The sequence below is a fragment of the Eublepharis macularius genome, chromosome 2 (genome assembly GCF_028583425.1).
Source record: "Eublepharis macularius isolate TG4126 chromosome 2, MPM_Emac_v1.0, whole genome shotgun sequence".
In the NCBI taxonomy this organism is placed as follows: domain Eukaryota; kingdom Metazoa; phylum Chordata; class Lepidosauria; order Squamata; family Eublepharidae; genus Eublepharis; species Eublepharis macularius.
In genome coordinates this window covers 101,851,851-101,876,291 of record NC_072791.1, presented here as the reverse complement: position 1 = coordinate 101,876,291, position 24,441 = coordinate 101,851,851, and the positions used below count along the sequence as shown (strand labels likewise).

Genomic DNA, 24,441 nt, shown 5'->3' with positions numbered 1-24,441 from the left:
TAAACCCTGTGGAGTAAGTTGCTAAGTTTCAAAGTATAAAGATACCTCTGATTTTGCAGACATTAGGTGAAAACTATTCAATAATATTTTCTGGACAAAATAACTGAATGATGTAGATTATTTAGATTATTTTTCAAATTTTAATTGATTTATAGTATCATGCAATTGAGTCAAGTAACTATCATACGATTTAGTAGGAAATACATCGGAGAAAACAGTCACCTTTACATGAATATTTAGGGAACTTCTTTTGAATATTAGGCTTTCCATCAATCTGGAATGTAAATAGGTAAGGTGATGTGGTCATCTAATATTCCGCCCTGTGCTCCAATAATTTATTTACTGTCATAGTTTTAAGTGCTTTACAGTGTGATCCTATGTAAGTTCTCAGTTTTCTTAACAGATTCAGAAGCGTGAGATTGCTGTCCTAAACACTCTTATGTGGAAACAAATTCCACTGTAATCCAGGGGTATGGACATTGTTGATGTATCAAAGAAAGAAAAAAATCTAGTTAAACTTTAGATAAGAATTCAGACAATGTTCAGTGAGAACATAAGATGTTACTTACCACAGAAAGAAGTAGTTGCTAGTCTACTTCTCTCAAGTGGAGGTGCCCACTTGCTCCATATTCCATGGCAGGCTGGATAAGTTACACCCTGCAGAGTAAGTTACTTAGTTACCATTTACCCTTCATATGATTTTGTATTAGTTGTAATCAGTTGTTTGACAATAACAGGGCTTGCCAAAGAATTAATGATCATTCTTAAAATATGTGTCAAATCAAACAGAAGAGAGAGTTCATAATTTTTAATAAGGTAGAACATACTGGTTAAAATGCATCTCTATTTTCGACTTTGCTTGTACCTGCATAAGGAAAAGATAAGGAAAACAATTTATCTCCTCTGTCCTATCCTGGTTAACAGGCCTCTTCTGAAGAGCTACTCCTCTTGACTATGATTTCATCTGTGCCAACTTAAACCAAACCTGGACATAGTATGAAAGCAAATCACATGACCTGCCCAGATCCATGGACCTTGAGAATTACCAGACCCCCTGGAATTTTTCTGCACAATCTCCCCTCTTGGCACCCCTCTTTAATTGTTACAGAATAATTGTTTGAGGGACTCCATCCCTACATTTGTTCACCTGGTGCTTATCCTTTTGCATTTTAGGTACCAGGTGAAGAGGTTTCTGTATTCCAGGCTTTCAGGTGGTAAATAAAGGGATTTTCTGTTCTCTGTCCTGTACTTACTCATAGTTGGTTAGTTGTAAAACTAGTCTGTTTTAGTGGGGTTAGTAATGTAATAATCACCTTTTTTCTGCAATTGTATTTTATTGTAAGCTACAGTAACTGGGCTTGTTGGTGGAAGACAGCATTAAAAATTATCAAATAACTACACAAATCATGTCTCCTGACTAGAGATGGGCACAAACAGGGGGGGGGGGAATGAACATGATATTTGTTGTTCATTGCAATCCACGAACAGGGACTCATGAACAACCACAAACATGGCCCTGTTCACAAACATGTTCATGGTTGGCTGTTTGTGGGGGCCAGCAGGCTCTCTTCCAGCCATCATCCAAGTAAAGATGGCGCGCGTTGGAATAGACGGCCGCCCAATCCGGTTGATGTAATGTGAAAATCTTCCAGCATATGTAACCAGAGGCAGTGCACCCGTAGAAGAGGACACAAAATCTGTGCTTTCTAAGCCGGCCCCAGATCGGGCCTGAGGAGGATTTCTACATCCATCCCACCTCTGTGTTTACTCTGTACATGGAAAAGTTATAAGACAGAAGGAAAGAGACCAACGCAAGGATTTGAATTCTAACTGACTTTATTACACCCGGACATGTTGCAATACTCATGAATGCACTTTTTGTATGATGTATTTATTCTTGTTCCTGAGAGAGTTGCACAAATATGTATGAATTATATAGCACTGGCACTTTAAAAATTTAACATTTTGTAAAGTATTGTTTCACTGTATTCCCCGTGGGCTTGTCCTTCCTATTCTACCAGGTTATAACGGGGGTCTGCCACCCCTCCCCTTTTCTGGCCCCAGAGACTGGCAGCAGCCCTGGAACTTGAAGAAGTAGATCCTTACCACACCACTCCCAGAAACCTTACCTGAACAGGCAGCAGGAAAGGTACCAATAATAAACAATAGCTTGGTTTCAGAGCCCGGCGGCAGCCGTGGAGCTTGAAGGGGTAGATCCCTATCTCACCACACACAAAGAAAATTCAAGCTCCAATGCACTCTCTCTATCAAAATGCCAACAGCAACTCTCTCCCTCTCCACTGTCTGCAAACTAAGCCAGAGCTGGGAACCCCTCTCTCACCTGGTCTTTGCTCCCTTGTAACAAATGTGGAGCTCCACACTTGAAAGGAAGACCTGCCTATCAAGCTAAACTGGGCTTAGATTGGGATTTCCAGGGCAACAGCAGTTCAGACAGAGTTCAGACAATCCCTGCCTAAGTTGCCAAGGGGATTGATTGCAGGTGCCAGACTGTCTGGCTTGATGAACAGCAATGAACAGCAACAAACGAGGCTTGCAATGACCACCTGTTCATTTAGAATGGGGCCTCACAAAAAGCTTGTTCATGAACAGCAGTTTGGGCTGTTCATGGCTTTTTTTTGTTCATATGCTGTCCGTGCCCATCTCTACTCCTGACCAATCCTTTAGTAGCTTATGAATGTATTTCCAGCCTTGTTTTCCAATGCAACCATTGCACAGTTCCTTGGTCATTCTTAAGAGAGAACAGCAGCACCAAAATGGAACTGAGAAAAAAGATCTTTTGTCAGAAAAAGTGAGAGAGATTATGAATAGTACCCTTTCAAGTTGATAGTGGCAATATCAAGGCAAATTTCTATTCTTTTACATACCTCAACAAGGCCTTGCAAGATTCTAACGAAGATAACACATCCAAAATGTACTCGAGCTGCAGATGGTATTAGCATATTAAGAGTGGAAGTCAGGAGTATAGCTGCACCAAACACCCTGTAAGAGAACAGAAAGGTATATATATATATATATATATATAGGCCATGATAAGAATAACTATTAATTCCCATTGATAAACATCAATTGAGAGCCAGTTTGGTGTAGTGGTTAATAGCGCGGGACTCTGATCTGGAGAACTGGGTTTGATTCCTTACTCCTCCACTTGAAGCCAGCTGGGTGACCTTGGTTCAGTCACAGCTTCTAGCTCTCTCAGCCCCACCCACCTCACAGGGTGTTTTGTTGTGGGGATAATGATGACATACTTTGTAAACCGCTCTGAGTGGGTGTTAAGTCATCCTGAAAGGCAGTATATAAATTAAATGTTGTTGTTGTTGTTATCATCATCATCAACAACCAACCATTCTGACTAGCAGCAATTCATTAGCCTAACAACAGATGGCCACTCAGCAGCCATTGTACTTAATCAAGTACCATATATCTTTATTTGTAACTGAACATTAAATCCATCCCAATTAAAAAGACAAAAGCTTTATCTATGTTACTCAGTCTGTGATGTCCAATTTAACTACGAAAGTTATCACCCTTAAAGTGAGCAAATAAAATATGAAAATCAGCTCCAAAGATGAAAGCGTACGGCATCAATGTTGAACCATTGTGTTCAATACCTAACTCAGCCAAGAAGTTCTTCCTTGACCTTGAACAAGTCATCTGTTTTCTCAGGCTACATGTTAAGGGTAAACAAAATAAGGATGTCTTGTTGCCTTAACAGGAAAAAGTGTTTGGAGGGCAGTCATCAACCGTTACCACTACCTTGAGGTGGAAATGTGGTTTGTTGTTGATTTGTTAAGAACTACACTTGTTGAAGCAGGAAGGAGGGATACATTGAAGAAACACTTCCAATGCATGTCTTCCATGCAACTGTTTATTCACACAAGCAGTTAGAAATTCTTGAACTGGAAATAGGATTGATTTTGTTTGAAAAGTCAGACAAATGACTTAAGGCAGCTGCACAGGAAAAGGTCATTTAGTCCATGGAGGATGCTCCACTGAGATGGACTTCCACTTCTCTCTTTCTTATTATTAATACATCCCATCCAGCCTCTTTCTATATAAACAATATCTTAGTCTCTTGAGAGAGAAAGCCAGAGTGTGTGACAGACTGCATATTCCTATGTCTGACAGCTTTTCCTCACAAGTTTCCTGTACCTTTTTTCTCCTGAGATTAACAATTCTGGCCTGAATTCAGTATTTACTTTTAACATATAGGTTATATTTCCTGAACAATGAAATATATAACAAAGCATGAGTGGTTCATTTCCTTGAATTTTATTCCTATGTTATTCACTCCAGTACATTTAACCTCATATGCAAGTATCTGGATCACAATAAAAGTGGATAGTTTCACTACATGTGTTCCCTATATTGATATATAATCAGATCTGTAGCATGCAGATACTACAATCCTATGTATGTTAACTCAGAAATAAAATCCACTGAGTTTAGTGGGTTTATTCTCAGGCAGGTGTGCATCAGATTGCATTGAACTCCGTAGGACTTATTTCTGAATAATATTGGAAGCAAAAAAAAATTCTTCTTTATGAATTAACCTTTTGTAGTTTTTTTAAAGAAATGTCTATTAATATGTTATATTTCTTTTGTTGTCATTACTTTCCTATCATTACTTATCTCTTATAGCCTATTTGTTGTCATTACTTATCTCTTACAGCCTAAAGATATTATTTTTTAAAATCACACACACATAAATGCACATCTCATGACCTTCTGTAGTTCAATAGGAGAGGTTCTTCTTTTTTTTGCTTATGATTCTAAACAATACCCCTTTTAAAATTCTAGACTTCACTTTCAAGATGCACATATATGTGTGCTGTCAAGTTGCAACCAACCTATGGTGACCTCATCAAGGGGTTTTCAAAGCAGGTGAGGAGCAGACGTGGTTTTCCACTGCATTCCTCCACAGAGCAACCTCATTCTTCTTTGGTGGTCCAAGAACCAAGAACCCTGGTGGTCCAAGAACTAACCCTGCTTAGCTTCCAAGATCAGATGGTATTGGACCATATCATACCTCCTTCTCATCATTTTTTTTTTCAATATCAGAGCACTTTTATAGTTTATGGCCCTTCTTATATTTCTTTATAACAACAAGTACTGCAAATGGAATGTGTTATCTGACTTGCTGCCTGATCTTATGATATATTTGAACAAGCATAGCAGCAGCTCATAAGACTGGGATGAAGGATTCTGGCACTGACCAAGAGTGCACCAAGTTGCATTTATCCAAATTTCTAGATATCTTTGCATGCCTGTGCTCTTAGGCTAGCAGAATCAGCCTAATAGATGTCACCATGTTTGACATTTAAAGTCAATTTTAGCAGGACACAACCACATTTTTATACACAGAGACAAATTTACAAAATTTTACTATTTGTTGAAGCTGTGGTTTTCAAATGTTTTACCATAGGAACTCCACCTACATCGACTTGTTTGGTGAATATCTTCCACACATCTACCACAGACCTCCTCCACATTGCAGAAGATTCTGGAAATTTTTCTAAAGAGATATACTCATCTATTATATGGTGCTAGCCAGGCCTATTCAACTTCATGTATGTCCTGTGAGCCCTGAGAATGAATCCTAGAACACATCCAACACTTTCCTGTGTGCACACTGCAGGAGAAGATTAATAGTCATGCAGAAGTGGTAATTTTTAAGGTGACTTTTTGTAACTTTACTGGTCATCTCAGTTACCTTTTGTGGAACCCTAGGTACTTGAAAAGCATCATATTAGACACAGTGATGAGTCTGATAATCGGGTACCATTTCACTTGTTGTGTTTCTTATTCTGTGGACTCAGCAGAGAAACCAGAAGTCTGAAAAGAGATGCTACATTTTTTATCACTTCTTACATGGATGTTCTTCCTTCTTTCTCACTATGATCCCTGCCCCTCTGTAGACCTCTGTACAGGTTTCTTTTTGAATTGTTAAACTGAGCAGAAGTAAAAGTATCCAATTGAAGTGGCTTTTGATGATTTCCCATTATTTTCTGTCTCTTCAGAGGACGCAGGCCAACATTTTATGACTTTTTCTTCAGCACTGTTACACAACAGATAAGGGTTTTCATTCAGCTTCTCACAATGATAACTGAGGGCCGGATCTTGGGTTCCCGGTGCCTGGAACAACCCATCTCGTGATGTCATCACGCAGGGTGGCATGCCGCCAGTGGAGCGGTGGCAGCACTGGCGGCTGAGAGGCCACCCATGCCACTCGCTTGCCCAGCTGAGGGGGCAGCTGGCTTGCTGCAAGCTCCCTGTCCTGTGGGGCAGGTGAATGGCGCAGGCGGCCTCTCAGCCCTCCGTGCCACTTGCTTGCCCAGCAGGACAGGGAGTGCGCTGCAAGCTGGCCACCCGCTCAGCCGGCCAGGTGTATGGCACAGAGAGCTGAGAGGCCGCCCGTGCCATTCGCCTGCCCAGCAGGACAGGGAATGCGCAGCAGGCCGGCCACCCCCTCACTGGGACAGGCAAGTGGAGTGGGTGGCCTCCCAGCTCTCTGTGCCATTCACCTTCCTGGCTGAGAGGGCGGCCAGCTTGCTGCGTGCTCCCTGTCCTCTTGGGCAGGCGAATGGCGCAGGAGGCCGCTCAGCTGCCCGTGCTGCCGCCGACGCGTTCCTGGCAGCTGTGCCCGGCACCCCTTCTTTGGCAGTGCTGGGGGCAGACTACCCCCCTGCCCCCCCTCACTCCGGCCCTGTGATAACTGTGTAACTGTCGTCAAAATAAGGATATGAACAATGCCTAAATGATGATGGATAATTTTTCATATTTGCAAATGTCTAAATGTCTAAATGTTTGTACAGGTGTATTTGCAATGTGTGTTGCCTATTCTGATGTAAGGGACTGTGGGCAACAAAGGCATTCTAATGGAATGCATGGACGTGTCTCTATCAAAATAGCTCCACATAGTGGAATTCTCACTGTGATTAAAGGAATCTAATTTCGTATCCATTTTGCACTGTAATGTACAGTCATTTATGGACCTCTTGGCAACCTTTGTATTCTATAATTAAAAAACCTGAATACTTGACCATGCTATCTATTTTTTACTGTGACTTTAAATGGATAAGATGGAGGTGGTGGCGGCAGATAAAGCACCTTCAACATTCAAATTATGGATAAGGCACCTTCAACATTCAAATTGCATCAACATAATTGAGTACATTAAAGATATTATGTGATTATATGTCAGTAGATGGAGCAATTGCTTCACTAAATTCTACATTAAGAAGCCTACAATGAAATCCTAAGGAAAGTTACACTTTTCTTAGCCTACCGACTTCAATTAACTTAGTATGGTCGGACTGTGCATTGGACTGCAATGTTCGTTCTTTTACCTTCTTCCCTTGCCAATGATCTAGTGATCTAGTGACCAGTCAGGGTCTCAGAGGCAATGCCTCAGTGAAAAAAGATGCCTAAATTCCTGTCAGCATGATACCCCAGTTCCTGCAAATACAGCACAAAGTAAGCCACAGGCAACAAGCTATATGCTAAAAAGCTGAAGGCCAAGAGTCTTTTGACTCTCACTCTTTGACTCTTGCTTCTGGCAAGCTCTGGGCTTTTCAAGATATCTGAAAAGAGTGGGGCAGATGCTTAACAGGTCTTTCCCAGCAGGCCTTTTTGTCTGTATCATCTGCATTGACTGCTTACTTCCTTTGTTTATAACTAGCTACAACTCTCAGAACGCTATGCCTCCCTCCCTCACCCAATTTAGAGAAATGTTAACCACATTTCAATCAGTTGGTTGCTCCCTCCAGATCCTCTAAAGGCATATTGTGGGAACAGGATCTGGAGACTTGTTTTTGATCTTGTTTAGTTATCAGTTACCTGTGGCCAGATTTAATCTCTCTACCATATATTTCCATCATTAAAATGTGAATTATAGTGATTAGAAGATTATTCTAAGAGTAAACAAGATCAGGCATTGCAAAATACTACACAATAATTATGTTACACAATCGTCTGCCTGTCTGTATACTGCAGATTCTGTTATTACTACCATTAGCCCTACCCTAAATGTCTGAAGATCTTAGTTGTAGTCCTGCTAAGATAAAACCTATTTGCATTTACATTTTGTGCAACCCAGCTTCTGGCCAGAATATATGGCCCCAACTCTTCTTTGTGAACTCCTGATTTCCATAATTTTAATTTTGGAGTCTAGAATCAATCCATGTCCTTGTTCATGTACTCTAATTCCCAGCAATGATATAAAAGCACAACAAGGTTCCATTTGCCGTCTTCATCTGCTGTGTCTTTTACTCTAGAGTTCAACATTACTGCCCAGTTCTGCTCCAAAAAAACCTGAGAGGATGGATGGAGCCTTTGAAAAATGTCTGCCAAACTTATATTCTGCATTGTTGATCACATCAGATTCTTGACACCACACAAGCAAGTTTACCCAAATGTTTTGTCTTCCATCAGCTCCAGAGGCTTCAAAAATCCAGCAGGTCTCGTTGCTCATTCACAAAAGCTTCTGTGCATAAATGGCAAAACCTACTGTTTTGTTAAATTCATCTGGACATATAATGGAACTTATAAGATCTAAATAAGTCTCTGATTAAGTCCAACACAACTCTCCCATTTGTGTGATCACATACTTGCTAGGAGAGCAAAATTTCTACTTTACATATTTATATATCTGAATTAATATCCATTGAAAGGAGGCTGGTTTTTAATGACTCTGAATGTACTCATTTTCAGTACCTGGCCTAGGGATGCTATGGTTGCCAGATCTCCTTCTATAGCAAAAAACCTCCCTGCAACCCAATGTGTTGCTCAACCATACAGTGCCTGAAGCGCTGGTGTGAGGAAAGGGGGAAACAGAGCATGCACTATCACTGCACTGTTTTGTTTCATGTGAAACCTGGAAGTAATGTCATGGGACAGGGTAGGTTTTACCATAGAGGTTTTGGAAATCTTTGAGTGTCCCATGACATTACTTCTTTTTTTCACTGAAAGAGATGTCAGCACACTAGGCCTGCCTCCTAAATACTTCCAGGGTTGCCAGCTGTGGCCTGGTAACCTTAATCATTGGATATTCCAGGACATAGAGGTCTCCTGGAATTACAACTGATCTCCAGACTACAGAGATCAGTTCCTCTGGAGAAAATGAAAGCTTCATAAGATTGACTGTAAGGCATCATATCCCTACTGAGTTCCTTCCCACAAAAAACTCTGCCTTCCGCATGCTCTGACCCTAAACCTCCAGGAGTTTCCCAACCCAGAGTTGGCAACCCTAACTCAGACCCTAGCTTAGCATAAGAAAATCTATTGACTATTTGGCTGATCATATGCAGCCAATAGGATTCTCAAGTCCCCTTACCCTCCCAGCACTCACTTCTAGGACTTTTGTGAGTGACATCATCATGCAGACAACAGGAGTGTTTCTGAGCTTTGCACTGGTCCAATTCGATGCCCAAACAGGCCAATTCTTTGTGGGTGACATGTTGCATCACACTGAAAGCATGCCCTGAGAGGCCCATTCTCACATTTTTTCTCCTGCTGGACAGGTAAGTGGTGGCAGGGGGCAGAGGCTGGGAGCAGGGGATCCTCCACGCTCACCGGAGGAACCAGCAACCCTAGCAGCCAACCAAGGAAAGCTAATTTAGTGATGGGCATCTCCCCCTGTAGTCTGCATGATTAATACTTTGGAAACTGGATTACATTGCCGAACACCCCCTCCTTGAAATTTGGCAACATAATTGAATCAGCAGAGGGTAGACTTCTACCATATAATTTACCATTTTACCATGACATATGTAGCTCCAGCATTCCTGGGCACTGTTCCAGATGTTTGTAGCAGTTTGTAAGGCTTAATGAAAGCCCTGTTACCACTGGTAGACATGGGCACATATCAAAATACGAATCAAATTTCGTGATGAATCGGGCCAATTCGTGTTTCGGAAAATGTGTTTCATGGGGCCACAGTTTTCACAAACTTCATGATTTTTTGGGCCAATTTGTTTGATTTGTAAGTGATTCGTGATGCCAGACAGGCTGGCACTGATCCATTGATTCCCTAGGCAACATAGGCCTAGAATGTCTGCAGACCTTTTATTACTATTGGAAACCCCAATCTTAGCCCACATAACCTTGATAGGCAGCTCTACCTGCCAGCTGGAGAGCTTCTATTCTGCCCTATACAGCAAGGAGCAGGGGGTTAATCCCCTAGGCAACTGAGGAGATGGGCCTTCTATACACATGGGAAAACCAATCTCATCCCTCTAAACCCTGTTAGGTAGGTCTGTCTGCCAACCAGAGAGCTCCTGTTCTGCTCTATGTGAGCATTTCTTACATAAAGCACTGCTCTCTGCCTCAGGCTTGTCAGCTCCAATAGACAGGAAGGGGAAGGACCTGTTGCTGGGATTTGGAGTGAGAAAGTGGAATTAGGAGCTTTTGGCTGGATTTGCTGCTGCTTTAAAAGAGTCTGAAAAGCCTCTTCTTTTCAGTTCTTGGCCTTGCTGGGAAGGTTGTTGGGTGAGGGTGCCTTCTTTCCTTCACCCCACCCAACCCCAGTCTCAGGGCATTGCCTGGCTCTGGGGCCTAGCTTGACTGAGGCCTACCATTTTTTCTTTCATTTTCTTTTCTTATATTCTTATTTAGAGTATTTGTTCTTGCTGGCTTTTTGGGTGAGGGTGGCTGGAGGAGGGCCTGCTGAAGTCTCCCTGAGAGTTTGGCATCTCTGGGTATGAAGGGGGCCATTGAAGTGCCCTGGGTTCTGACGAATCACGAAACTAACAAATTGTTTCATGAAATGGGACAATTTCATGAAAGTTCGTGATTCGTGGAATGCAACAAAACATGAAATGCTCGTTTCACTTTTCCATTTTGTGCCCATTTCTAACTACTGAAGGCTTCCCATACTATGAAATGGTTTGGACACCATTGAAAATAAAAATCCATTTTGAGTCCCTTTTCTAAATAGATCAACTCCTTGTGCTTCACAAATAGAAGTTTTGCTTTTTCTGTAGGCTCTATGTATATTGGTTTCCGTAATGCTGATCTGGTCAACAACGTAATATAATTCACTGAATGCTGACAGATAAATTGGATTAACAGTTTCTCGTTTTATATTAAACTTGTGATGAAACAGACTATTTCAGTTCATTTTAAAATATATATTTCCTTATACATTATGCAGGGATAGAAGCATCTGTGCGTATTTTCCCCACTAAATACTATTTTAAACCTTTCTTGGAGGATTAATATGTATAAGCCAATCTTCCACCACCACCTCTAATCCAATAAAGACCTGAATACATTATTAATTTTTGCCACACATCTGAGGTCCACTTCTGTCAAACAAATCCCTCATCCTCCACTCCCCCCTCCCCAATCCCTTAGTGCATCATTAAGTTGTGAAAATGGTTTCATCACCTATGAGAGAAAAATGGAAGACCTGCAAGCCATATGGCAGAAGAAACTCACTTGATATTTCATTAGCCCGCTCAGTGGGGAAACTGGTACAAAAAGACTACAGAATGGTGAGAGGTTGGAACCCTTCAATACTGGCTGATCTGTCTTGAAAACAAAGACACACCTGGTATTATCTGGGATTGTAGCCCAAGTCAAACATGTTGGCAAGCTGCATCTCTGGTTATTTTCCAAGAGGAGCTTTAGAAATCTATGAAACATGCTGAATAAACAGGCTTGTAAACTCGTATGTCTCAGTTACATAGGTGATCTCAATATATATAAATCCATCACAAACCTTATTTACATTATCTGCTAAAGCAGATGATGAGTTCTAATGCCTTCTGAAATTATCAGGCAATAGGGCCTTACCAGAACTTTTTTCATGCTAGATTTTATTTTTAGCATCATAATTACACCTGTTCATCCAAAATATAATATCACATCTTCAGAAAATAAATGGAAGCTGAAGGTAGTCTTGCTACATTGAAAGAGCAATATTCCTATCTGACATTTCCCTTCTTGTTTTGTCAGCCGTGCTAAAATGAAAACACTTGTACCTAGTGGAAACACAAGCCAAGAAAATTCCTAAATTCCAAGTTTCCTAAATTGTTGTAGTAGTGTGGGCATAGCATTTTTGTATCTTGTTTTGAAACAAGCTACAAAAATGTGTTTAAGTTAGCATTGATTAAGGAATTTGGTGCCAGAGGGATCTATATGTAATAAAACTCACATAGTAGAGGTATTATGGGTCAGGGGAGAGATTAATTTTGTTAGTAGATTTTATATACTGCATATATCAGGCAAAAGTTTCCAAAGTGGTTTGCAGCAATAATACAATGCAACTGTAAACGCAATAAAACAAGTAAATAAAGGATAATAGCAGACAATAAAATCTAAAGGAAATTTAACAGTGATAAAATAATTATAAGGAGATAAAATAACAAAATGACAGCAACAATAAACAGATCAATCACCGCAACGAATAATAAACCAGTACAAATGGGGAAATAGCAATAAAACAACAGAGAGAAAGCAGTGGTACCACCGAAAGGTATCATGTGCATGATCTAAGCAAAACCAACAAGCTCATGCCAGGGGAAACAACTGAATTGTAACTGGACACTGAAAAATTACTAAATTTGGTATCAGACAGAGGGTCAAGAGAAAAGCATTCCGTAACCCAGACACCAAAACAGAAAAGGCCCTGTGCTAAGTCAGTACTTAGTTCACCTCCAAAAGTCAGCACACACGTAAGTCAAGCTGCTCTCTACCAAGGATCCCGTAAGTCCTTTCAGTTGATGTTCAATTATTCACTTTCACACACAACACTTGTCTTTAGTCATAGATGTGCTAGCTGGAGAAAGAATTGCATTTTCCCTGTGGTAAAGTATTATGGAATGAGTATTGGTAAAATGTGATATCTCAGCAAAAACAGTGATTCACTAAAACTAGACACTAGAATCTCATATAAATAAATCATGTTTAACAAAAAAAATCCACCATGACCTTTTGAGAATATGTTATTTTGTACTTAAAAATTCAGCAATCTAAATTCTGTGCCAGAATAAAAATAATAAGAATTCAGTAAAAATCATATAAATTGAAATGTTTGCAAATTTTATTTTGCATTATTTATTCCTAATTGGTGAATCATAGAGTTGGGTCTTACAGACCATCTCATCCAACTCCCTGCCCAGTGCAGGAACAGCCTAAAGTAGGGGTCCCCAACCTTTTGGCACACAAGGGCCACATTAGAGGGCTCAGTGCCTAAAGAGGGCCATGGCTTAAATCAAAATGTAACAAAATCATTAACCTACCTATTTAGATTAACAGTAAACATTCAGCGGTCAATGAAGAAATGTTAACTTGAGTGCAATCTATTTTGGAACAATATTTTACTGTCGAATCCTTTTATCTAGCTACACATGCTTACCTAGTAGTCAGTGTAATTTTTGTGGCTGTTTTCTGTTAGCCAAGGCATTAATGTCCAAGTCAAGGTTTGTGACAGACACCCTTAAAATGTCATGTAAATATTAATCTGTAAGTCTTGAGCTATACTTGGATTTCACAATTTTCATCTTGGAAAAAGTTTGTTATGTGGTGCCAAAGACTGTAAACATGCTTGCAGCAAATATCTTTAGGTTGATAAATTTATCTGGTAGGCCACAATAGAAATTGAACAGACTATTTTCTTTGTAATTGTCTCTGAGATGATCACTGGCTGGCAAATCAATTAGTTCCATCTGAAAAAAGTTACTTGCATCTTCTGGTGCTACTTCAAATGGATTTTGAAACGTTCTTATTTCCTTTCTTTGCTTATGGCAATCAGTGAATTGGAATCCCACCTACAATAGGTTCAGTGCTTTGTCATGTCCTTCAACAAGGAACTGTAAATTCACATCTTTCTCAAATTTTAGTTCATTGCAGCATGAGAAATTTGAAAAGTTACTTTCACTAACTTGCTTCACAAAAATGTTCAGTTTTGCTTCAAAAGCTTTCAGCTCAGGGATTCATATCACACACAAGCTTTCCTTTTCCCTGCAATCTTAGATTCAATGTGTTCAGATGCTCTGTGATCTCAGGTAATAAAGCCAAATCAAAAAACCATTCAGGGTCAGAGAGTACTTGTTGTCCTTCTCTTTTCTCCTTGAGAAAGACATCAACTTCATGGTGAAGACTGAAAAAAATATTGAGGACTTTTCCTCTACTAATCCACCTGCATGATACAACATGTCTCCATATTCTGCATCTATCTCTGAGATAAAATTTTGAAACCGACAATGAGTAAGGCCATGATGCCTGATGTAATTAATGTTGGATACAACAGTACACATCATGCTTTCCCACTGAAGAGTCTTACTGCACAAGGCTTGCTGATGGATCAAGCAGTGAAATTGCATGGTAAGTGTACTGTTTATTTTCAATATCTCTTCATTGATTCTTGCATCTGTACCGTTTTAGTTCCCACCATATTTCTTGCACCATCAGACCAAGATGTTCTACTGATTCACACACCTTCAATAACATGTTTTCTGCAGCTGTAGTGCCTTTCAAACTCTGCAGTAATTCTGAAGCTGGAATCTACCCCCCGATAAATATTAGTAGTTGAACAGTGTCATTGCTCTCATCTAATGCCGAAAAAAAAAATCAAAACTTTTTGCCTTGGCAATCAGTGACATATGCAGCTCTTTGCTTAGTTCTTCAATACACCTGGTGATTGTAGATGCCGATAAACTGACACAACTAACACAAGATACCTTATCAGAGCGCATTTCCTCCATTGCTTTAACCATGCACTTTTTAACAAATTCACCACCAGTGAATGGCCTACCATTCTCAGCAAGACATTTAGCAACATGATAGCTGGCCCTCACAGTAGATAGTTTCTCCTCAGTGTGCTTTCTAAAACTGTTTTGCAGCAAAAACATTGATTTTTGAAAAGAGAATTTATCTTGTTCACTCATACCTCTCCTTAATATATTGATGCAGAGGAGTTAGCCGTGTTAGTCTGTAGTAGCAAAATCAAAAAGAGTCCAGTAGCACCTTTAAGACTAACCAACTTTATTGTAGCATAAGCTTTTGAGAATCACAGTTCTCTTCATCAGATGCAGAATGCATCTGATGAAGAGAACTGTGATTCTTGAAAGCTTATGCTACAATAAAGTTGGCTAGTCTTAAAGGTGCTACTGGACTCTTTTTGATTAATATATTGAGTAGCTCGTGTGACAGAATTCAAAGTGCCTTCTAACAGTGTACTCCTTTAATACTAAGTCGGTTTCAAGACATCAGGCAAAGTGCTTTATCTTTGTTTAAAACAAAGACATACTCAGTATTCCATTTGTCATTAAAGATACGGTGCTCATCTGCAATCTTTTGTTTCTTTGAAACAGCACTTTCTTTTGCAGACATCTTTTTACAGAATTTTTAGCAGGGCAGCAGTTGCAAAGTTTCAGTATTATCCCTGAATAAATAAAAATATGAAAAGTATAGTTTTAGGGGTCTAACTCTTCCCTTTCCCAAACTCACCCCACTCTAGCTGCTATTAGCTGGGGATTTTCATTTTGACCATGGTAAAGAAAAGAAGAGACTCCTGCCTCTACAGTTCTCAGGAGCATTGGGCCATATGCACAGGCCAGGAAGAATGTTTTAAAAACAGATTATGAATCTGATCTACCAGATGGCAAAGTTGAAATCCTAAGTATACTGAATAATATGAGAGTTATTTCTTAATAAACACACTGCTTTGAGGTTTAAATCTATACATGCTAATACTTTTAGGGACCTCCAAAAAGGGGCAGATAGAGAGAAAGAGTGAATGAAAGGGCAGCCGCCCACCTGGAGCAGAAGATATGCCATTAAGTTGGCTTCAAATGGTATGGGGGTGCATATACACATCAATGCCTGCCACCCAGGCCTCAATCATGAGAAGCAAAATGGCAGCCAGGCAGAGGGGAACTTGGCTGGAAGAAGATGTGGGAAGGGGGGTTCCATAAGCTTCTTTGCTAAGGGAGTACTCCTTCCTGCTCAACCCAATGGGCCACTCACCGGCTCCTGCAATCACAGATGCGTGAGAAGACTCCTGGCTGAAGAGGGTGGGGGAAGAGAGGCAGAAGCAAACAAGGCAAAAAGTCTGAGCAACCAGCTCTTGTTGAAGAAGGAAGAATGCTTTTGCCTGCAACAGCAACCTCACCAGTAACCTTGAATGCCACTTGGAAGAGCCTTGATGGGTGGAGCCTCTAGAAATGTCCATTATGGAAAACAATTTGTATCCAATTTTTTTGCAGAAATGCCAGCCCTTTTACTGTCCTTCCCCCAACCTTTTTTGCAAAAGACATCTCCTGTACCCTTTCACACAGCTGCTTTATACACATATATAGCCTTCAACATGATAAGGCATGGAGAGGGGCAGTGCAAAAGCTAAGCAGGACGAGTAGCCAGCAAAGCACCCAAAATGGCCAAAATGCTAGTATGGAAGATAAGACCAAGAGGGGGCTGGCAGAAGGAACCATAGAAAAGGGAAGAAACAATGTTGCTATTGTGTTTTTTGCAAGAAAGGGACAGGAAGAACAGCAATAGGTGTTGCCTCTTGAAGCAGAAAGAATAGTATGGGTCTGAGGGGAAAATGCCTTGAGGGTGATAGCAGCAAACAAGCAGGTTGGAGGGCCGCACAGAAAGAGTTTGGGGGCCGCATGTGGTTTGTGGGCCACAGACCTCTGGCCTAAAGCATCCCTGACAAATATTCATCCAGCAGCTCCTTGAAGACTGCCAGTGTGGGGGAACCAACCATGTCCCTAGGCAGCCGATTCCACTGCTGAATTACTCTTAATGTGAAGAAGTTTTTCCTAATGTCCAGCTGGTACCTTCCCTCCTGTCGTTTAAACCCATTGTTTCGAGTCTTATCTTCCACTGCCAACAGGAATCATAGAAAGTCACAGGCAGATATGCAAGACATTGAAGACCTGACCTCAGCCAATTATATCTGCCATATCTTTGGTATGACTTATAGGTGCAGCTGAGACACTTTCAAATATATTTTTTACAGTCATAGGGGTTAGAAACATTGTCTTAAAATGCTGAGATTTTCCAAGAAGCTGAATTTTCTGTGCAGCATTCTTACGTTCTGTGCTGTTTTATGCGGCCACAGAATCACAACTTATTCTTATGACCTTGCCTTTAGGACACTGTTTTTTTTTAAAATAGGACACTGTTTTTAAAATTATGTAAAAGTAGAAAAGAGCAAGAATCCAGTAGTATCTATAAGACTTAACAAAATTAAGTTAACAATAATGCAATTTTCAATTTATACTCTAATTATAGTTTTTTATTTTTTGCCTGTAAATGTCAGACTATGGAATCCCTGTTATCTAGAGTTCGTCTCCCCCTTCTGCAAGAAGTACAATTTCTTGGTTTCAAAAGGTTTATTGAAAGACTAGGCTCTGACACAAGTATCCATATTCCAAGGCCTAGAAAGGATCTTGGCTGAACACATACATTGTTGAGAATGAGAGAAAAAAACAAAACTGGTGATACATCAAACCCTTCACTCCCAGCCTCCCCCTCCCCCATCTTCCAGGGCGATGGGAACTTTGCTGTGGGAAGGCTCGGCCCGTCAAGGTCTCTGGCTGTAGAAACAGATAAGAGTATTCTCTCCCATGGAAAGTGTGGTCAAAATAACACCTGGACCTGGAGGGAGAAAAAGCTAGCAACTACAGATTAAACACGGTGTAACTCTGACCAAGGAACCCACAATGTAATAGATCCTGACAGTAAAGTGCAAAGTGCAAAGGTGCAATATTATCTATATACAAGCTCTTATATAATAGTACCCCAAATCACACATTTTCAATCAACCAAATGCATCCAAAATCAAGTAAATATCACAGTTCATATCAACAAAGGTCCTTTTCCTTAATAATTTCTTTTCTTATACCTTTTTGTAGGCAGACGACCGTCAGTGGAGAACAGAAGCTGCATCCCACGGGGAGCAACGGTCCAGGACATTTGGCAACGGGTGTGCTAGCAACTAAAACATCCTGTTTCGCAATGCTTCTTCACAAGCCACATTCAAAGAGTGTCTCCATACAAAATTAATTCATTCCTTGCATTGGTGATAATTTCTTTGTATTCAGAGACATTCAGATACACATCTGTATCTTCAGATACAGCTAGAATGTGAGTCCATCTGTCCTTATATCTTGGAGAGTGGAGTGATTGCAGAAGCTGAATGACAATGGTGAATGACAATGACAGGTGTGATTTAATAGAGTGGGGTATGCAGAGGGGTAGTGGGTGTGAAGAAATTAGTACTAGTAATGCGACAGGAAGCCAATGTCTCGATTCAGTCCAGATGGATGCATTATCTTGAGCTTTGTTATCAGTTGCAATTCAGCAGTCTCTCTCTCTCTCTCTTAAAATTATGCTAATAGTTTTACTTGGAAGAAATGCAAAGCATTTCAGCTTGAAATATCCATCCATTTATTAGATATAATCCTGCTAATGGATATTTTAAAACTTGTATACTCTAAATGAGGTTTGCTGAGATGGTCTTGGAAAGAAATCAATAAAATTATGTATTTTGAAATAAGGCAGGATAAGGTCACCAATGCTATCTAGCAATTCACAGGTTTGATTTAAAATCCATTGGGTGTAAGGTAGGAGGTGAGAATCTCAAATGTGTGGCAATGCCTGCATGTATGTGCAGTTAAATAGTTTTGCATACAGTTAAGTGTTTATAGAAAATAAAAATTGTTCTTTCATAGCTCTGGAGAAGCCAATCTTATCAGCTCGCTTTGCTTGGGGATGCTATACTAAGATGCAGGCTGGCATAATATAGTTGTGATCCTTTGTACATGTAGCAGTAATCAACAACAGATGTTGTTACAAACTAATGTAGCAAAACTGTCAGAAATGCCCACATTCCTGGCAAGCCTCTCCCTACCCACCAATCACCATGTGTATTCATACCCACAGAAGGTTCCAATCAACATGACTACAGCAAAGCAACACCATGATGTCACCCAAAGCCACTCTCTGGTGTGTCCCCCCCCCATAAGAAACGAGACAAGGATAGCTGGGGGGCATCTTTTTCAGAGATCCACAAAATGGTACCCCTTTGTCCAATTCCCATCAAATTTGAAGGGAGGGGCCTTTTAGTAGAGAGGGAGGACTAGGTATCCTAAAAATTGGTACCATTTGCTTAAAAAAATAGGCATTCTAGAAACAGAACTTTATTGCCACATAGAATAAGGGGCAGACATCCAATATTTATGAAAATAAAAATTGTTCCCAGTATGACTTTCTGATACAATAACAATACTCCTGTTGTTTAAAAATAAGTCATAAGCATGCCCTGCCCAACATTCCAATATGGAATTAAAATGATAATTTCAGAAGTGCACCCCCTACAATACTTGCATTTAAGTTTGATCTGTTTGTGCTCTAATTAACTCCATCCATGTATGCCTCTTCTCCTATGTAGTCATTATTTGGGTGATTATCATTATCCACGTCTCATTGTCTTGGGAGCTTTATTATTCACCTTTCCTCCCATCCTTCAATTCATTCAGTACCATTGCTGGGTTTGTCATCACACTAGCAGTAACTAAAAATGGCCTGAAAAACAGTGAGCTGGTACCACCCTTCTTGCACTTTCTAATGCTTTTGGAGCAAAGGCTAAATTTAAATGTTTAACATAAATTTAAATTTAAACCCAAGTGGGTAGAGCATTGTTTCTCCACTTCCCTGTATGAGTATGGATTCTTATTGGTTCCCCATTTGCTAAAAAATCACAAGAACAGATGCACAGCTGAAAGGTCACAGTTTTTTATTTTTTTATTTTTTTATTTATTACATTTATATCCTGCTTTTATGGCCAGTCAGGAGGACCACCAAGGTGCTATTATTAAACATTGTCAGTTGCACAGTGAGGGCTGATAGCATCACAGAACAATAAGATTGTCACGTTTTTGCTGTCAGGCTGCCATGTCTTTGAAGCTGCACAACCCAGTTTTAATAGGAGCAGTTGTACATACATCATGGCTTCTCTGTTTTTTATCCACTCCGGAAAAGACACAGGAGCCCTTCTAGGACAAAAAGATAAAATTCTATAAAGGAGTAGTTGGTTTCCAGCTGTTCATTGTTGCTGCTGCAGATCAAAGTCTGCATGAATCTGGAGGGTGGAGAATATCCTTGTCTGTGTATTTGTGAAGTGGTTGCCTGTGGAAAGACAAAAGAAATATATATGTGGTTATGAGTCATGGACAGCAGCTGCAACACGTATGATAACTACTCTTTACAGATAAGTGAACCTTAATACTATCATGTATGTGTATGCCCTGGCCTAGGTGCCTGCTCTGCCAGCCTAATATTCCTTTGAAAATATCTGTTTGGGTAGGTAATGTAGTCATCAAGAGAATACTCACTCACAGGAATCTGCATCTGAATGGGATTTATTTCTTTAGGTCCATGCATTTAAGCTCACATTCTGAAAGAAAAAAAGTGAGACATTGTATTGGATCCAGCAGTGCATCCATAGAAGGTATTGATAGTCATGGCTCTTTCCTTTATTTCCTCCCCCTAGCAGGTAAATTGATTACTGGGGTTACAGGACACATGTAGATTAATAGCCAGACACATTGAGGGACTGCAGTGTGGAGGGACAAGGGAATGAGGTCCCCTTTCTGTCTCTTTTTTCAGTGAAACTATGCTGACGGAAGAGGGGGGCCAGGGTTATTTCTCCTGCTTCCCCTCCTCAGTGCAGCTCCCTGACCCACATGGCTATTAGTCCACGTGAATCTTGCTGCCCTAGAAACCAACTTTTCTGAGGTAGGAGAAAACTAGTGGGAGAGGGGAATATGGATCCTAGAGAATCAGTGGTCTTTGTACTCAAAGATTTCTGGATCCAAAACAATTAGTTTCGGCCAATACTGGCAATGAGTATATTGTGGGATGCCTGGTTTTTTCCAAGAAAGTTGATTGGGCTCCTCCATCTCATTCAGCATTTTACAGTGAGAACCTATTTGTATTTGGGTGTTTGTTGCCCTCAGCCCCTCTCTTCTTGTAGATTGTAAAATTGTCCTTTGTACACTATAAAGTGGGGGGGGGGGACTACCACCACACACTGAATGGGGACAGTAAACAGTTCCCCATTTTGCAGAGATGTAATGAGTGTTTGCACTCTCTTCTCTGGGGGAGATGGTTTGATGGTGGTTAGAAAAAGTGCAGGCATTACTCTTTGAGACCTGATCCCTCACTCCCTAACTTACCTGTATGGGGCACTTTCTTCCTGCACTCCTAGTTTCAGCAGTAGAGTTGATGTTCTTGGTAGGTATTTAGGCCTGTGTCAGGATACTTGTGAGGATTTTGGGTAGCATCATTCATCTTTCCTTCATTTCTTTTCCAACCTCCTAAAAATTGAGCATTTGTGGATTTTGCACATTTCTCCGTTTCTGAAATCTGCCATCACCAAAATTATCATTGCCAACAACCTTACCTGTTTGATCCCATATGTCTCTGTTCATAGAGACCGAATAATATACTCCAGTGCTGCATATCTTGAGTTCAGAAATGTGTGTTCCCTGACTAAAGTTTCTACAGCTGTTTGTTTTGCCATGACTGGCTGCTAACTGATGGCAGCTTGGTGGAATGTTGGACAAGTGGCAGTTGAAAAGTTCATTGGACAGCAGTCGGAGAGCCAAGCTGTAAAACCAGGATGCCTACATTTCCCATCAAAACTTGAGGGAAGCTGACAAGTGTCCAACCTGTGTCATTTGTCACTTGTAGCCTGGCCCTCAGTTGGAATCTTCCATAATGGCTGTTGGCTGGAGAAGAAGGCAGTAGAGCATTCATCTGGGACTTGCTATTAATTCCAGTGGGAGTGTTTTAACTTACATTATCACATTTTCAGGATTAACATAGTGTTATTGCTGAAGCCTGGCCTGGCTCCCAGTGAGCTGAGGATTTTGATCATTTCAGTGTCCCCAACTCCACATAGTTCTTCCACATGCTAATGGTTTAAGGGTATTGTGATGTTACTAGTCCAATATTCTCTCTCCATATACACACACACACACACAGCAATTGCATTGTGATCTACCTGTACAGGGTATGTGTGCAGGAGTGATCCCCTCTCCAGTCAAGTGGGTGAAACTTGTGGATAATGTCACTCTGTATATGTAATATCATTTATTTATTCACCATATTTTCTCACTGAGACTCAAGACAGATTACACAGTGTAAATTGATGCAATTGATAGGATGCAACATCTGCTAAGAAATGGACAAGGACTAGGATTACAGAAACCTGAAACAAATCACAGAGTATTAGAAATGCTATGTTAAACAGTGCAGAAAAATGGTATTACAACAGTAGAAAATAGTGCAGTGACAGTAGGACAATACATGTAGCTAACAGGTAATACATCCTATACAGAGTCCCCTTCCCTTTATAAAGTACTTTCCTGAATCATTTTATTATAGGAATACCCTGTTACCATTATAAACATGGTCTCCTGAACAATTCTGCTTTACATAGTTTTTTGGAATGACAGAAGTGTGAGAGCCTTCCTGATCTACTCAGACAGGCCATTTCACAAAGTGGAGAATGCATATGTACAGGCAGCTGTTGAGCTTGTCTGTTTGCAAGAAGGCCTTGATCAGATAAGTGAAGCTGTTGTGGTGGAGCATAGGAAGAGAAGTGGACTTGCAGATATGAGCGTCCAAAACCATGAAGGGCTTTGTTTTTGATAGCCAGTATCCTGATTTGAACCCAGGAACTGATGATCAGTCAGCAGAGTGACTGCCGAATATGTGTAGTATGCATGAACCACCTAGCTTCCCATAATAACTGAGCTGCAGCATTCTGTTCAAACTGGACTCTCCATTGACTTCAAGGACAGACCCATGTAAAGTCCATCTCAATAGTCTAGTCTTGATGTTACTATGGCATAAATCCTGGTGGCCAGATTAGCCGAGTCAAGGTAAAGGGCCGTCCTCTGGGCTAGACAAGTTTGAAGAAGGCTTTTTAAAAAGGATCATTGCTTTGTTTGCAGTAATGCTGAATCTAGAATAACCTCTAAGATCTTGATCAAGTCAGCAAGGATCAGATGAACCCCACTGAGAGCAAGAAGTACAATGTTCTTCAACAACTCAGCCTTCCCAACCAGCATTACCTCCAATTTGTCAAGATTTAATTTCAGTTTGTTCAGTTTTCACAATTTAACCACAGTAGTCAGGCAGTGGCTTAAGACCGCTACTGCATCACTAGGAGATTTGGAAAGAGAGGTACAGAGTTAGGTCATCATTATACAGTATCATCATTATATTGATGACACCTAATTCCAAAACTATGAATGATTTATCCTAAAGCCTTTATATAGAGATTTTTTAGTAAATGAGAATAGGATAGGATAGTACCCTGTGGAACTGCACAGGACAAGTCTCAAACTGATGACAGCTGGTCTCCAATAGCAACCTGTTGAGACTTGTTTATAAGTAACAATTTAAATAGCCCCCCAAAACACCTCCTGATACGCACTTCTGCCTCCAAATATCTCAACAAGATGGCATGGTTTGTTGTATCAAAGACTGCAAATAAATCAAACAGGAGCATCGCCTTTGTCTACATGCAGATTGAGATGATCAGCTACCATCAGTGTCCTCTCTATCCCATAGCCTGGACTGAAACTAGACTGAAAAATTACCCCAAAGGGCCTGGAGTTGGTTTTTCACTGCTTTCTCAGTGCTTGAATGCTTTTATAAACCTTTGGGGTTTTTTTAAGTATTGTGTGAACAAAAGAGCAGTTACGGCAATTTGCATAACTGAATTTTGGAGAAATTGGAGACATATGTATACACAGTGCCAGTATACTTTACTCAAGGCATCATAATTAATTTTTAGAGGAGACTTTCAAATTATATTTTTCTTCTTGCATGCAACCACATGGATAATTAATCATGCTGCAGATCATAAAACTTTATTTTATATTCAGTTGCTGCATTAAGAATACAAAGGGATGTATGAGATTGTTGGTTGTTCATAAAGCCTGTATTGTGTTACTTGTAACTTGAAACTGCGTGCTGATTTACTCACTATGGGAATTTTCTCTCTGCAGCATCCTTCTCCTAAGTGTCCCCTGGGGACTTAGATTTACTGTGAAATTCTAAGCACAGATACACCCTTCTAAGTCTGCTGAAGCCAACAACCTTAGAAGAGTGTGACTCTGCTCAGGACTGCACTGCCAAATATTTTCTAAATATTATCTGAATATACTCAAATACTTGCAATGTGTTTATTACAAATTGTATACCTGTGCTTTCTGTGTAATAGAAGTTACTATTTTATATTTGACGGTATTTTATAGCTGGCATGCAATGGCATTTAATGTTTGACAATATTTGATAGAAAATATACAATGGTATTTCATATTTCACCATTGATAGCTTATGAAATTTCATATTGCCTGCCTGTCAAAATTTATATTATTACTGTTGTTATGG

At 40.2% G+C, this 24,441-nt stretch overlaps 1 protein-coding gene across 1 annotated transcript in view; it reads right to left on the bottom strand.

The window, feature by feature from the left end:
• Nucleotides 1–24,441, bottom strand: part of SLC17A6 (solute carrier family 17 member 6) — an 80,849-nt gene that overhangs the window by 24,939 nt on the left and 31,469 nt on the right. The window contains exons 4-5 of the mRNA XM_054971893.1: nucleotides 2,886–3,000; nucleotides 570–657 (exon numbers count right to left, since the gene is read on the bottom strand). Coding sequence (XP_054827868.1) covers nucleotides 570–657; nucleotides 2,886–3,000 — 203 coding nt within the window. The remainder of the gene's footprint in view (nucleotides 1–569; nucleotides 658–2,885; nucleotides 3,001–24,441) is intronic.